The sequence below is a fragment of the Branchiostoma lanceolatum genome, chromosome 2 (assembly GCF_035083965.1).
Source record: "Branchiostoma lanceolatum isolate klBraLanc5 chromosome 2, klBraLanc5.hap2, whole genome shotgun sequence".
Taxonomy (NCBI): Eukaryota; Metazoa; Chordata; class Leptocardii; order Amphioxiformes; family Branchiostomatidae; genus Branchiostoma; species Branchiostoma lanceolatum.
Genome location: NC_089723.1, coordinates 2,765,604 through 2,781,217, shown reverse-complemented (window position 1 = coordinate 2,781,217; position 15,614 = coordinate 2,765,604). Strand labels below are relative to the sequence as shown.

Genomic DNA, 15,614 nt, shown 5'->3' with positions numbered 1-15,614 from the left:
GACATATCTTTGCTGAGAACTTTAGAATCTTCCTGGTTCTACCTGTCACCCACAGCTTGTGGTCTCACCGTCTGTGCCGGTGTAGCGCCACAGGACCGACCTGGGGATGACGTAAAGATAGGAAACATGAGGATATATCTTTGCTATATGAACGGAAATATTTCATATCAACTGTAGCATCTTCCTGGCTCTATCCGTCACTCGTAGCTTGTAGTCCCACCGTCTGTGCCGGTGTAGCGCCACAGAACCCGACCTGAGGATAACTTAGGGATGAAAAGCATCAAGACATATCTTTGCTGAGAACTTTAGAATCTTCCTGGTTCTACCTGTCACACGCAGCTTGTAGTCCCACCGTCTGTGTCGGTGTAGCGTCACAGGACCGACCTGAGTACAAGGTATGGATGAAAAACATCAAGATATATCTTTACTATGAATGGTAGCATCTCCCTGGTTTTCCTGATGCGAAACTGCACCCCAACCATTTCATGTTTTTGGACCTAAACGCAGACACAATATTTCATGCAAGAAATATTAGAATGTGGTTCAAAACCTACAGCCCTATGGCCGCACATGGACTCGCCCTTAGTAATAGGCTCCGGCTAGTTGGGCAACCCTGGCATGTACATGATGAACCAATAAATAAATAGATAAACAAAAAATGTGGACGAAGATTTTGAATAATGCAAAGCTGCCTTCTGGACGAGCATCAATGATGGTCTTGCATCAACAGGAGGTCAGCAGTACTGTCAACAAAGTACCAAGCTTCCAAAAAAAAGCTGCTCTTGTTCCCATGCCCTACATAGAGCTGGCAGGAACACTTAAGTAACATACAGAGATTGCGCGATGTTTACAGCTTTGAAAGAATAAGAGATACAAAAAGAAAACAGCAGTAATCCTTCGCTTTCTTCGATGAACAACACCAACGCGATTCTGACTGTTTTGTTTTCCTCGAGTGACACCAATAGCCAAAATAAACCCGTTTGTGTCAGTGACGACACTTGGGGATGACATGGTGTTTACAGCAGAATAAGGATGATGTTTACAAGCTGCGTCCTTGACCTGACACCAACGGAAATAGCTTGTTTTGAAGTCGATGCAAACAAGACAAGGGGAAATCAGGACGCGCTGAACTGTTGTGTTGTGTGTATATCAATGCAAGACCATGTCAAGGTAGACATTATGTATTTGATTGAAAGTGTTACCTTTCTAATTATCTACTAAGTTACTACTGATGCAAATTACTATATTGAACATTTCGTCCACAAATGAACCGCACAATGTGCTGAGTAATTTAGATGTAAAAAAGTTGAGTTGACAATGACGTAAACTTTCCCTAAAAGTTCCGAAAATAATTTCATCAGGTTGGTACAAAATAAGATATTGGAGATTTCTTTTTCCACATCCAGCAAATCTCACCTGCTAACGTTTCAGTGTGTCAGACATCGTCCTCAGAGCTTCTGACTGGAGTACTGCTTCTCGCCGCTATAAGTAACCGAAGTAGGTGGCGCTTTTGCGGCGAGAACACAATCCCAAACGTGGCTAAGTTTGTATCCCCCTCGTCCCGGTTCATCACTCGTGTTGCCTTCCTTCCTTCGGCTGCAGTACTTATAGCGGTAAGAAGCAGTCAGAAGCTCTGAGGAAGGTGTCCAAAAAGACACCGAAACGTCAGCAGGTGAGACTTACTGTTTGTGTAAAAAGAAAACGCCAATATCCCTTCCATAAAAATGTAAGGTTCTTACAGACAAAGGAGCTTGTACTTACGGGCAACATCATGGTTGTCGTGTTACCTGGAAAATAAAGAGAAACATCACATTAAGCGCAGTCGATAAACGTTTATTTTCTGGATGTAGTCTCTTGTCACTTAATATGTCACTTTGGCTGTTTTGATGTGATTATTTTTACCCCAGTCGGCTAAATTTCGCGCGTTCTGATGCAATACCCTCCGGGGCATGTTAAGTTAAACCCACCTTGTTTTCCCCCTTTCTGGCAAATAGGACGCCACACGTCGTGACCTGTTGCCTTATCTGGTGATCAAGGGCATCACACGGCTGATTACACACAATTATCTGCCGTCCCGTTCTGCTAGCGTCATCCCCTGCTCCTACTTTACATGAATGGGACGTGACGGCCTGGGACTGAGGGGGTGGGCTAGAGGATTAGCCCCGGCGCCGAACCAGGTGTTTCAGGGATAACAACATGTCATGTGAGCCGCTGCTGTAGTGCTGGTGAAGCGATGCGGCCGGTGTTGCGTCACCTTTTGCAGCCTGTGCAAGAATCCTTGTTTTCGTGTTAGCCATATTTTTCTGAAAATTTTACGTGACAAATCTTGACCCAATTTGGTACCTTCGGTACATTATCTGTATCATTATCTGTAATTATATCTGTATCAGTATCTGCATCTATATATCCGGTATAACCGTCATTCGACGTAACACATCAGCTTATGTGGAAGAAGGAATAGTTGCGGAAAATTGTGTTAGCACAGCCTTGTATTTTGTTCACTTTTCTTTCAGAAAAATATTGTTACATTCTCTATTTTAGACTCCAAATTTTGCTGATGTGTGTGCCGAAATGAGCTATTTGATCGAATGGACATCATTTAGCCAAACCTCGAATTTTTGCGCTGCTTTCAGAGAAGACGATAGACTGTCGTAGCTTCAATCTATTCGTCCAATTTCTTTGCCTCTTGTCAAAATTTTAATCACGACAAGACCTCAGTAATTCGAGCAAATTATGCCCCAAATTCATTGTGCCAACATGTGCATTAACAGTGCGTGTACAACACCTTGCACTACGCAGGCAGTACCTATCGCCGTACTTGGCCTTAAATAAACTTACAAAGGATGGAGGGATTAACCAAACATGGCCATGCTTGTGGTTGGGAGTTTTCCATGGGGGATTTCGGGCCTTGAAGGCTTGTAAAGACACGTGCTTAGCTCAATTACAGCGACAAGCGGGCGCGAACCCGCATGGCCTCTCGGGGCAGGAAAGAGCTGACTCGGCAAGATGAGCATCTTGCGGCAACTGGTGCTTTCGAGGACCTTAATCCTCGCTGCCCTTAAGGACTACACTGTTCTTTTATCATTACTTAGTACATGTGTTCCTGGCCTTTTGAGACTTTGACCCAAACTAATAACAATTGGTAAACTTTGGGACAGGAAATCATTTGACAAAGATAAAGATCGCTTGGCCTCGCTTATCACTCACTCACTGCGTCGAAAACCACGAGTCAGCATTTTAATCTGCGATCTACAAACATTTGGGAAGAGTTGCCCTGGAGGACTTATCACACTTTAACAGCGTGGTGTTCACGTGTTAGGATCAAGAACGGCCCTGAGGCGGCAAAGATGCATTCTTCTAATCTCTGTTGGTTTTGGTCCGGATTCTGGGCCGCTACCTTTACATAAGCGGCGATGATGTGATAATCGCCAAGCGGCAAGCATATGTTTAGAGTAAAAACGCTTCGGCTTTCCGCAACAGGTTTTTGTTTTTTACAACTAATGTATTTTTTTGTGAAGCGCACAGAAAAACAATTTTTGCAATAAACAGAAGAACAAAAAGTTTATTAGCATCTTCATCCTACCTTGCGTTGGAGTAACATTTAGCTTCTGCGCTTTCTGCAATGTTATTTATCAATACAGATTGGGACACGTTTTTGCCGGTGTTTGCTCTAGTATTGTCTAAAATATGTCTGTTGACATGATGTATCTTGATGAAACTTGAAAGTTGACCTCACCAGTGCGCGTGACAGAATGAGATTTAACACCAGAATGCTACATAATGTTTCTTGCATGTACAGGTGCTTTAGAGAGAAGTCCACAAAAGTTCAGTTCATCCTCTGTGAGATGACACCAGGTTCTCCTTAAGTCCCTGTCGAGTTTGACAGAGTGAAGTTCATCACCCTGAAGTTCAACGTCCTTCTCAGTTACCTTCTCAAGTGTCAAAGAAAGACAACCGGCTAACCATGTCTCCGAATCTCATCAGGTTTTAAGAGAGGAAACATACCAGCCATTTTCACAACATGGCCTTTCAGTGAGATCCTACGGTTGCGAAAGTCCACCTAGATACAAATCTTTCATTATTGTTTCATTTATTGATCTTCGTCTATCGTACGTAGTTGAAAACCTTGACCTTGATCTCGCTCTATTACACAAACTTGGTCTGACAGAGATCGACTAGAGACCGACAACCAGAGCTCCGGTATGCCACACGATGTTATATCGCACAACGCGCATTGAACTTCGCCTATCGTATGTCGAAGAAGACCTTGACCTTGAACTCGCCTAAAATTTTGTCTGACAGCGACCGACAACCAGTGAGCGAATTAGCCTGGACACGCCTGGTATGCTACATAACGTTTTCTCCGGCTACAGGTGCTTGATCGCGTAGTCTACAATGTACGGGGCCCAAAATATGTCTTTGGGAATTGTTTCATTTATCTTGCCTTATTACACAAAATTGTCTGACAGAGACCGACAACCAGTGAGTGAATTAGCGGCCTGGACACCGGTATGCCAACCGATGTATTCATACAGCGTTACACGATGTCATCGCCCAACGCGTCTATCGTACGTCACGTCGAAAAGGACCTTGACCTTGATCTCGCCCAAAACTTTGTCTGAGATAGACCGACAACCATTGAGCGAATTAGCCTGGGTGCCGGTATGCCACATGATGTTAATACACAGGGTCACACGATGATATCGCACAACGCGCATTGTTGGTTCGATGAGGACCTTGACCTTGATCTCGTCCAAACTTAATCTGAGATAGACCGACAACCAGTGAGTGCATTATCCTGGACACCGGTATGCACCCGATGTTATCGCACGAGGCGTTGGCGTTGTCCCGGGTGACCCTTGGGTAAGTGTTCACGCGGCGCGCACGTGGGTGGACGTGCCCTTCGGCCCCGCCGAGAGACGTGCTGAAAAACAAGTGGACTAAATACGTCAGCTCGGATGATCTTCACCTCCGTGTGACAAACATGTGGTCGGTGTTGTTTTCTTGGTGAATCGCTGCCATGCAGTGTAAGGATCTCTTTTGAGACCTACTGCACGGTGTCTTTAAAGTTGTTTTAGCAACAATCGATTCGAGTCACTGGTCATGTCCATTGCTACCTAAAATCGAAATCTGTAGATCGTAAGCCTGTGCATGTGGTTTATGTTTTTACAATTTGGTAAATCAATGCCTTAAAAGTATCAGGGCAGGACTCTACTACATGGAGCCTGTAAAGATTACTGCTTCTAGCGTCACTTGTTGCGTTTGTTTGCTACCCAAAAGCGCAAAGTGAAATGTAGAGGTAATGACGAAATTGAAATGAAGTGGTTTATTCTCTTACTGAAACTATCTGCAATAACAAACAGATGCACGGAAGGTTGAAGAAGTATGTATTAGTGTGTGGTCCGCTGCATTAGAGGGCCGAATGGGCCAAGGGGTGTATCAGAGGTGGCCCAATGGACCAGGAGTGTAGACGATTGACCAGCGTATAAGAGGGAGCCCAATGCCGGTCAATAGACCAGGATGGCCAAATGGGGCCAAGTGGACTCGACATTGCCCAGGAGACCATCAAAGGTGGCCCAACGAACCCGACGTTTGACCCAGTGGAGCAGAAGCGGCCCAAATGAACTTGGGTCACTTCTGCTCCAAGGTCCAGAGTGTCAAAAGGGACCCAATGAATAAATCTGGGGTGACCAAACGACACCCAGCCGGGTTTACAGGAGCCACGAGACCAGATGTTGCCGTGAGGGCTGCCGGTGCTGGACGGTACCACCATCAAATAACAAAAAATAGGAGGTGATGAAGCACTCTATCTAAAAGCAGATGTTTTCTGATTAAATGATATTTTTCTCTTACACGGGAGAGAGGTCTTGTTTCACGGTCAGGAAAAAGAAACGAAGTTGCTAGATACGAGTCGATCTTTTGACATCTGCTTGGAGATTGCTATCTGTACCCACCTGTTGGTGTGATGGGCACTATGCGTGAGACAGCTCCCAGGGGCTGGACTAGGTTCCGGTGGTGCCGTGAGCTCGCCAGCAGCTCCACCGTAACGTTCACGGCCGCGTCTCGGGCCTCCCCGAACAGCCGCACCGAGACGGGCTCCGACAGGCCCCGGCGGAGCACACGGGGAGCCATCACCATGTAGTTCCTGTGGGGGAGGAAAATAGATGTAATTTTAAGGATGAGGCCTTTGTACGCGCCTTTGGGAACAACCCTACTTTGACCTATTGCTATAGCTTAAAAAGTACCAAATTACACGAATGGGATAGCCTCCTTCGCAGACTTCTGGGAGCGCAGGCGTAGATCTTTTAGGTGAATGCTACTTTGCGATTTTCAACATGGGTCAGACTGTCTCTGGCATTAGAGAGCCTGGCACATGCTACAAATCACAAATCAACGCTCCCCAACACCAAGAAAGATAAACGACGGCGTTCCTAGAAGTCTGCGAAGGAGGCTACAAACAGGGTACATATTCAGCCAGAGTCAGAGAAGTTACGTGTAATTTGTCAAAAGAGCTTCGTGTAGTTTGCCAAAAAAGGACAAGCCTTCACGTGATACAATTTCCCTTTAAATAAAATCATGCACACACGATATTGAAACCAGAAGTTCCGCTGCAGTACTGTTGAAAACCACTAGGAGGACCATTATTAGACTTGACCTTCGTTTTCCCGACTCCTACCCACGTACCAAATATCATAAGGATCCATTTACAGCTTCTCGAGTTATGTTGTCCACACACAGACGAAAAGCGCTCAAAACATAACCTTCTTGGCGAAGGTAACAAGCGGTGCTCAGCTTGGATTGTACTTAGGGATGATATTATTTGCCTGGCCGTGCCCCTATCGACACTATGTGACGACATGTCCATGTACACGTATAGCGTGACTACTAGTCCTTAAAATGGATGACTACAACAATACGCCAAGTAAGCCTAGGGGCAACATATGGCCCTGCAGAGCCAGTCCTTTGCCAAACAGGTAAAGACTAGTCTTATTTATGTCTTCCTTCCAAACGAGAAAGAAACAGGTGTTCTGTACCAGACCATCTGGCCTGGCTGTGAGGGAACAAACCGTCACGTGCGGTGATGGATGGATGGCGCATGGGAAAGCAGATGCTTCAAGTCAGCCAGGAAACCTCTTGGGACGTTTTACACATGAGAACTGACGTCATCTCGGTAGGGGGAAATCGCATGGACAAGACAGAACTTCCTAACCTGAGTGTCATCCTGATTCAGTTCCAGGCTCTTCCTTCACCAAACAGCCTGGAATAAATGTATGCGTCCAGATTCTGACCTAGCAGGCTTAGAACTTCCGCGGGGGCAAGGATGTGGAAATAGAGCATTGTTCAAGAGCAGAACATGTCTTATATGCTAATGTTTGGTTAGTACTGTTGCGATAGGCCATGAGATTCAGCAAAAACCTTCTACTTGGAAAATTTAGTTTAGCTGCTTAGTACTGAATCAGCTGAATCACAGTAATGGTGGGGTTTGGCCAGTTTGCCACGAAGATTCCAATCTTCTCGGGAACAAGTACTAACAATGTTCGCAACATACATGTGTAGATTGGTAACCCAGGTGTGCCTGTATCAACGCACATTCTCTTAGGCACCTGCCTAGCGTCTTACCTGAACTATATCAGCGTCTATAAATGGGTATTTTACGAACACGTCAGCTAGTAACATTTTGATTACATCTTCGCCCAAACAGAGTGCCAAATTCTTTCGTATGTTCTGTCATCTTATGGAAACACGCATTTCCTGTAATGTAATACAAGACAAGCAAAACTAACCCATAGTGTTGTATTTGTGTTCTTCGATCATTAGTGCCATTGATCAGTAGATGCAAAGCGGAACAATCACTTCAGTCATTCCTTCACCTTCCATACGTTATTTCAAGAAACCTTATGTCGCAAGGGTTAAGGGCGCACCTTCATGACAGCAAAGTTTAGGAAGGTACCTGTCCTATTTGGACCATATAGATTTGTAGTATTTGAATTACGTAAAGCAGTCACGAAATGCTGGGAATACTGAAAAAGATGAAAAGTGCCTTTGATTGAAGGTCAACTTAAGATGTACAAATTTGAGTGTAAAAGAAACCTTACGAACACCTAGATCCATTTGTCGTATCGATAAGACCCTATAGAGTTTCGATTGTTGTTGTTTTCGTCCTAAGGTGTCTAACAGGTAGAGGTCGTTTCGGCTGGCCTTAAGGTTGACCACTGTCGCTACCCCGCAGTATGCTGTGGCCACTGTTTGCCACAGCTGACCTTTGCATGTGGTCAGACCAATTGGTTTTTACAGGAGGGTCGGACGCAAAATTCGGTCGGAAATCCTGGACCAGTACATGCGAGTCCACAACAGAACATTATGCTTTTTTAGTTGGTGATAACCAAAACCATAAAAAGCGGTGAAAAAGCGCATAAAGGAGAAGGGACGAATGGAACAGAATGAGAAAGTTGAACCTGCATTTCCCACGGGCAGACTTATGTGAGATTCAATGCAAATAACCGAACCAACAAAAATATGAGATGGCAATGTCACTGACATTACCGACCCGGAGCCTGACAGCGTCAGCCAGTCTCCAGGAAGAGACCATCACATGAAATAGTGAACTATAGGATGCGGAGGTGGCTGCTGTACAGACACATATTTCTCACATCGTGCAAATAGCAACAGCTTTTTCCTCAGACGTCGATGATGATGGAATCGCATCCTATATTTCCTTCCTGTCTGCTAGACAAACGGCAAACGACATGTTCCCCTCCAAATGCCATCGGCTGTCCCGTAAAGCTATTTCTACTCTTGAGTATGTCTAGTTTCGTTAAAAAAACTGCCTGCCTAGCCAAAGTGCTTAGGTACTTCCCCCAATGCCTACGACTTGCCAGGTTGATCATTCCTTAGCACCTACGTTTAGCATCCCCCAGTGTCATTCTTTATGTGTGTGTTTTTTTTTCGTTTCAAAGGTTTTTGAAAGCATTTGACCAGACCGGCGCCTCCTCTACGGTCGAACAAATTTCGTCTGGTGTGAAAGAGGAAATTTTCTGAAAGATCCCTGACAATTCGTTTCCGACCGACCCATGGTCCCAGCATGAGCGGCCTCCATCCCACGTCAGCGGTAAACTCTCGGCACACGGAATTCCACGTGAGGTTTCCGCAATGCGCGGTCATCACAGGGCGGCGCCTCCGACACGGGGAGCCCGCGTAACGACATTCCGCCTGTTCTTGTAGGAATAGAAACTCGCTAATTTAGACCCCTTCTGAGAGAAATGGCATCTTAGAGGAGCTTGGAGAGGTGGGAAAGCGCAGGCCAACGTGGTCAATAAGAATAGGCATTCCAATCCCAGTCATACAAAGGTAATTCAAAAGCCATGCATGTCGCAGCTCGGATTAAAACTTCACAAAAGTTCCTTCACTTGGATTCTGGCACAAAACCTATCATCGTGTTAATTGCAGTACATCAATTAGATCAATTCGTACTGAAAGTAAAAACCTTAATGAAAAGAACGATTTCACGAGTGTAGAGTTTTCCAATATATAGAAGATACCAAAGCTGATTTGGGGCAAACATACTTTTTTTGAAGAGAGACAAGCAAAATCGATAAAAGTTCGGACGGAAAGGGCCGATATCATTAAATCCTTTTCAAAAACTATCAACAGGCAAGAAGTAGTAATCTATTGGTCATCAAAGTTCATCGGGAAACAATGACTATGCGGACATCCCCAATGTTGAAACTCATCAAAGTGCACCGGAAAACCATGACTGTGTGGACATCCCCGATGTTGAAACTCGATCCAGGTGATAATGTCAGGAAATCAATTGGCGCGGATGATCCCCTCCTGTGATCACAGAGGCGACCTGTTTGACCTTCCCCAGGTTTGAAGGTCATGGGTAAAATGCCGGAAAAGCGTGGGAACAAGCAGATTAGAGCACCTGGCGAGCCTGGCATGCTGGGTAGGGCTGTGTCGGGGGACTGATTAAATCTCAGGAAGCTTCATAAAGGGAAGGAAGAACGCTGACTTAGACATTTTCTTGGCACTTTGGAGCCACCATGCCCTATTAAAATAATTGGATTAGCTAACTTCATGTATGAAGACATTTCTTGTACCAGGGGTTGTGCAAAAGGACTGATTAAGTCGCAAGAAGGAAGAACGCAGACCGAGACGTTTTCTTGGCACGGGACTTAAAAGCGGTGTCACAACGTTCTATTGATAAAACAAAATCAGATTTAGTAAAATTCATATATGGCAAAACAACTTTTTTCTTACAAATATTATGTTGGCAGTCGCTTTAAGATAAAACTACTTTGAAAGCGCTTTGAAAAACAGCGTCTTGCAAGACGCCCTGCTGTAACGCCTCAAAGTCCTCTTTAGCAAACGATCCCCCAAAGTGCCTTGATAAGCCACCACTTGCACGGTGGTTTGCGACAAACAGCGGCGCTTTGGTCATTAGAGAAGTGATTCACAGCCGCTTTGATTCAGGCTCCAAATTTACAAGAGGCGATACGTTATCGTTCTTGTCTGATGTCCTCTTTAAACTTTTGGTGCTGTAGTTTTTATTTAGCGATCCTGGTTTTCGTTTAAGAGCAACAGTTTAAGAGCCATCTGTGCATTTTTTTCCGACTAAAAATCGCAAACACTAAAATATATCAAATTGTAAGTTATAGTATACCTAACGCCTTGTAAATCTAAGAAGCTATCATGATAAGAAGACTGCCACTTGGTATAGAACACACTAGTCATGTACGAGATGTAGCATGCTAGCAGTAGACGGGAAGACTAAACCCCAAATCTTCAATATCTAAAACGTCGTTGGGTTGAGATAAAGTGCCTTGAGGCATTCTATGTCTGAAATAGCCTGTCGGTACATGCCTTTGATCAATGGGGAACTAGACTCTACCTCAAAAATATGCAAGTTGAGCTCAGTTGTGCGGGCTGCTCTATCCAACTTAGTCAAGGGAATCACCGGTGTTAAGTACAACATAACAGCAAACAACAGAAGACTAAAGAAAATGATTCTCAAAACCTGGACGAGAAGTTGCAAATGCAGTAGGTAAATTGACACGTCTTAAACGGAGGCAACACTTACACATGCCCTTAAGGTAATGTGACGCCCGTCTTAGCTTGCAAAGTCGCCGACCGAGACGCCCGCACCTTCGCAAATCATTTGCCCTTGACCTCTCACGAACCATAACAAGAGGCTGCGAGCTATTCATGTTACGGAACGAAATGAAGTATGAAAAATCAATGGAAATGGTTATATACGTTCCTGACAGTTTTTTTTCGGTAGCTCAAAAACACGTTTAAAGAGAGGACTAGTTAGGAATCAAACAAGTTATTTGTGCCACCTTGAAGTAAGATACATTCTCTTCCGTTCGCTACAAGCTACAGGAAAACTCGGACATCTATTCCGTTCCTTAGACCGTCTGCAGAAGGCGTTATTCCTGGCCAACCTAGCGTTAAAGCCTTTGAGATGCGGAAAGGGAACTGCCTACGGCCTACATATCTGTTTCCCACAAATTTTACTTGTATCCGAATGTATACGTTCCCTTCTGAAGTTTTCACGAACCGTCCCTGTCGGAAACGATATTTCCTTGCGGCTGGTTCTGATGTTATTTTGAGAGACCAGCTCTACAGGGGTGCCTACCCCGCAAATGATGGCGGCCATTCGAACCGCGCGAAGGACAAGGTTAGTGTCCTCAAGGTCGGGACTACGCCTCCCGTACCTAAAGCCCCCCTCTCACTGGACCCGCGGCACGCTGGCGGCGTCCCTACGGCAGATCGAATTGACAAAGCACTCAATGACTTTCATCGACAAAACGAATCCCTTTAAGCTTTTTGTGTTTTGTTGTCTTTTTGGTCATACGTTTTGAATGATATTCCCATTATAAAATCAAGAACACAAATCCAGTTTAAGACGAAGCGACACCGCCAGCGTGCCTTGGGTCCAGTGAAAGTGTACCGTGCTCTTTTGAATTCGAGTAGAAATACACAGGGCTAGCAATCCCAGCCAGGCTAGTCTAGAAACTAGACAGTTAGGCCAGACGTTTCGCTGAGTGAACAGGATCAGGTTCAACAGGTCCTTTTCCCAGTTCTCATTTTGGCCTCTAGCTTAATTTCTATTCTAAGATGTTCGAAAACCAAAGAAAGAATTGGTACCTCCCTGGCTTTATGAGGAAGTAAGATGAGTATTCAATCTAACACAGCTTCCGTTGGTTTCAGAACAGCTACGTATACTATAGTCTAGGACAGTTGGCGCCATGTATCCCCCTTGATAGTCTTTTGTAAGTACCACCCATCTCTCAACAGCATCCCCACAGACCTGTAGTTGTGAGGCTATAGGGGCTCAGGTGGCCAAGCCCCAGGGACACTGGCTTGAACAAAAGCGGGCTGTTCTGTTGTTGGAAAGCCGATCGACCGAGCTGTGACGTCGCAGCGGTCTTGTTTTGGGTCACAATTCCCTTACTAGTCAACTTACCTTTTCCAGTTGGAATTGAAAAAAGGTAGCCTAAGAAACTAAAATGTTTACTTCGGAAACGCTGGCGGTATAGTATCCAAAGAGCTGCACATGCTCAAAAATGTTCTGGTATTTTCTGGACTTAGTGACGTCATGACTGTAGCCTTTTTTTTCCTTGCTTCCCTTTCTTCTCTCTTGTGGTAACGGAATATTCTCCAAGCAGAGGTTTTGGTCGGCTGGCTGGGGTAGTAGTGGCCGGGGGGTTTTAACATCGCCTCCCGTAACCATCGCCATCGGGAGGCGATGTTAAAACCCCCCGGCCACTACTACCCCAGCCAGCCGACCAAAACCTCTGCTTGGAGAATAGTAACGGAATAAGATTTGGATTACTACCTTGAAAGTTAAGAAGACTAAGGCGACAAGAGTACTTACTGAAGGTAGGGTTATTCATACCATGCATAAAACAAACAGTGTATTGATATAATCAACAACTTTGTCATTACTCCTTGTTAGTTTGCAATTAGCGTTCGGGCAAGAAAATTCAATTAATCCCGATGTATGTTTCTGTCACAGCAGTATAAGTAACGTATTCGATGACTTTGCCATCATTCTTTCCTCGGTTGATTCCTTTGATATTTTCTTTAGTTAAACTTAAGTAGAAGTAAGGTACTCCGATGGCACACTGTGCTCCATGTTTTGTGAATTTAACTAGGACGCCTTTGAAAAAGGAAATGTCGAGCTGTTCCTACAACTTTCATGCTTACATAAAACGGGGGAGATTTGCTCCACTAAAGCGACTTCAAAGGGAGAACACACGTTTCGCATTAACACGGTGAGGACCCACTCCGAGCCCGCGCGTGTACAAGTTGGTGTTGTTAATCCCGACTCGTGTCCACAATGCAGCTCAAACACAACAACGGTCGAAAAACACGGTTAAGTTGTAACAACAGAAAACACGTGAGCAAATAGGGATTATCTGTAAGGTCGGTGTCAGTGCCCGTTTAAGCCGCGAGGTGTTACGCATTAAGTCCACAAAACCGGTCGGGACACATGAGAACAGAAAGCGAGAACATAACAGCCCTGCTATGAATAGCGTGATCAACAAAGCGTCAAAGAGCTAAGTCATGTATACAGTCGCTCTACTAGTTCCCAAAGACTTGAACCAATTTTACTGTTAGCTAACATGCAAGGAAACAAAGAAAGAACGAAAAAAATACGAAAAGGTTATAAAATGTTGTACCCTTTCTTGACCGTTGCGTCCGCGATATGGCCAGTATGTTAGTACACGGTAGGGCGCTGCCATGGTCAGGATGTACTGACACACACACACTACAACAAAACAAAGGGGACCCACAAAACAGATGTTTCAGGTCCAAAAATACCCACCTTAGTTCGTCAGCACTCGCAATCTGTACCGCGGTGACGAACATCAGATACACTAGGCTGGCCGGCATTGTGGAGCGGTGAGGCGGATGCACCATTTTTAGCACAACTCCCGGGCCAAGTCGTCCCCGGCGCGATCCTACGAGTTCCCCGGAGTGTGTCTGCGGCGTGTGTACAGTACCGTACAACACAAGGACCTGTTGGTGGGCTCTGGTTCTCGTCGCTTCACGTCGTGTCGTGCGATATCTGGGCGTGCCTTGTGGCGTGCGATGGACGTGAAGTGGTCGGGAGAATGTGGCTTCACATGCCGGAGATTAGATAGCTGCGCGCCGCTGGCCGTGAGAGCGGGTCGAACCGAGAGTCACCCCTTCGCGGCGGAAGCGCACACCCCCTTCTGTTCTCTCGACCTCTGGAGTCACCAGGTTGTGCTGGGCAGAGGAGCAGCGTGCCGCTCATGGTGACATTCCGGGACTCTCCGCGCTCTAGGCGAGGGAGAAGGGCGCGATGGGGGACCGAAAATCAAATCCAGGTTCGGTCGGCAACGGCCTCTCGCCGCTCAGTCGGGGATTTCTTCGTCCCTGCGAGCTAGAGACCCGCCGCTGCGTCTCGAGGTCTCGGGGTGCGAGGCTAATTACACAAAGTAGCGGGGGGTTCCAGGCTAACGCGCAGATGCTCGGCGGAAATAATGTCACACGACTGGAGGCATGTGGACACCGCCAGACAGGCGACAGGTGCCTGTTCCAATTTCCGCATCCACTCGTCCAAGGAGTGACTCTTGAAAGACGCGCCGTGGATGTCTTCACCCCAAATCTGCGCTAACAAGAACACAGAAGAGACCGGGCTTAACTTATCGCCTCAACCTCCAAGTGGGCCTATGGGGAAAGGCGGAAACCGCGCCAGGACGAACCTTTCCAACAATATTTGTTCGCGGGGGAAAACACACACAATAACACGCAAACACGTCGGCGGACTGTCGTTTCCGCCGGGATTCCGCGGGTGCACTTGTTGTCCCGAGGATGTCGTCACCAGGGAGTGGCGGGGACGAACGGCAGGACGGCCGGCCGCATGCGCGCGGTATCACCCGGCTATCTGTGTGTTTGTACAGGGGAGCTCGCCGCGGTTTGGCGCGCGGCCAGCTCGCTGCAGCTGCGGCGGCAGGTTGGATGAACCCGGGAAACACCAGTAGAAGAAGTCAAGGAGTACGGATGGGAACAAAATTGCTTCAAACTCTTTACATTGAATAACTAGAGAGTGGCGTATGGTTCCAATGGCCTAATGTTTAAGGAGAGTTTTACGCATGTTTTTGCGACACTTATAGGAGAAGGGTTGAAAAGGTTTACTACTACAAAAAACGTTACAAGTCGGAATAAATTTTTTCAAAGTCTGCGCATTTATGGGTAAAGCGTTAAGTTTGCAATGGCCTAATCTCCAAGCAGATGTATGGCGCTACCTCAGTCTCATAATTTTACGCGTTTTTGCGACATTTATCGGCTAAGACTTAACAATGTGCACTACTGAACAAACGTACTAAATGTTAGGGAAAAACTTAGTAAAACATTGAAACTAACCATGAATCCTTACATCTGCTTGAAAATCAAGACTAGTCCGTCCTGACATTGCAATAAAAGTGTCGTCTTTATTTTTTTTTAAATTTCCCTCTAACTATGGCTATACACTATTAAAGATTAGGGCTATTTCAAACAACCTTAAAAAATTAATAGTATGCACAGATTACAGGCTGTTTGAATGGAAGGTAGGGATAGGTATTAGGAATATTTGAACT

The 15,614-nt window shown here is 45.7% G+C and overlaps 1 protein-coding gene across 1 annotated transcript; it reads right to left on the bottom strand.

The window, feature by feature from the left end:
• Positions 1–48: 48 nt before the first annotated feature.
• On the bottom strand, positions 49–14,874 carry LOC136427188 (uncharacterized). Its single transcript, XM_066415963.1, has 4 exons — positions 13,835–14,874; positions 5,955–6,145; positions 1,762–1,787; positions 49–100 (listed from the first exon to the last, which is right to left on the bottom strand). The coding sequence occupies exons 1-4, from the start codon at positions 13,927–13,929 to the stop codon at positions 65–67; spliced, it is 348 nt and encodes a 115-aa protein (XP_066272060.1). The 5' UTR covers positions 13,930–14,874; the 3' UTR covers positions 49–64.
• Between the last annotated feature and the right edge of the window lie 740 nt (positions 14,875–15,614).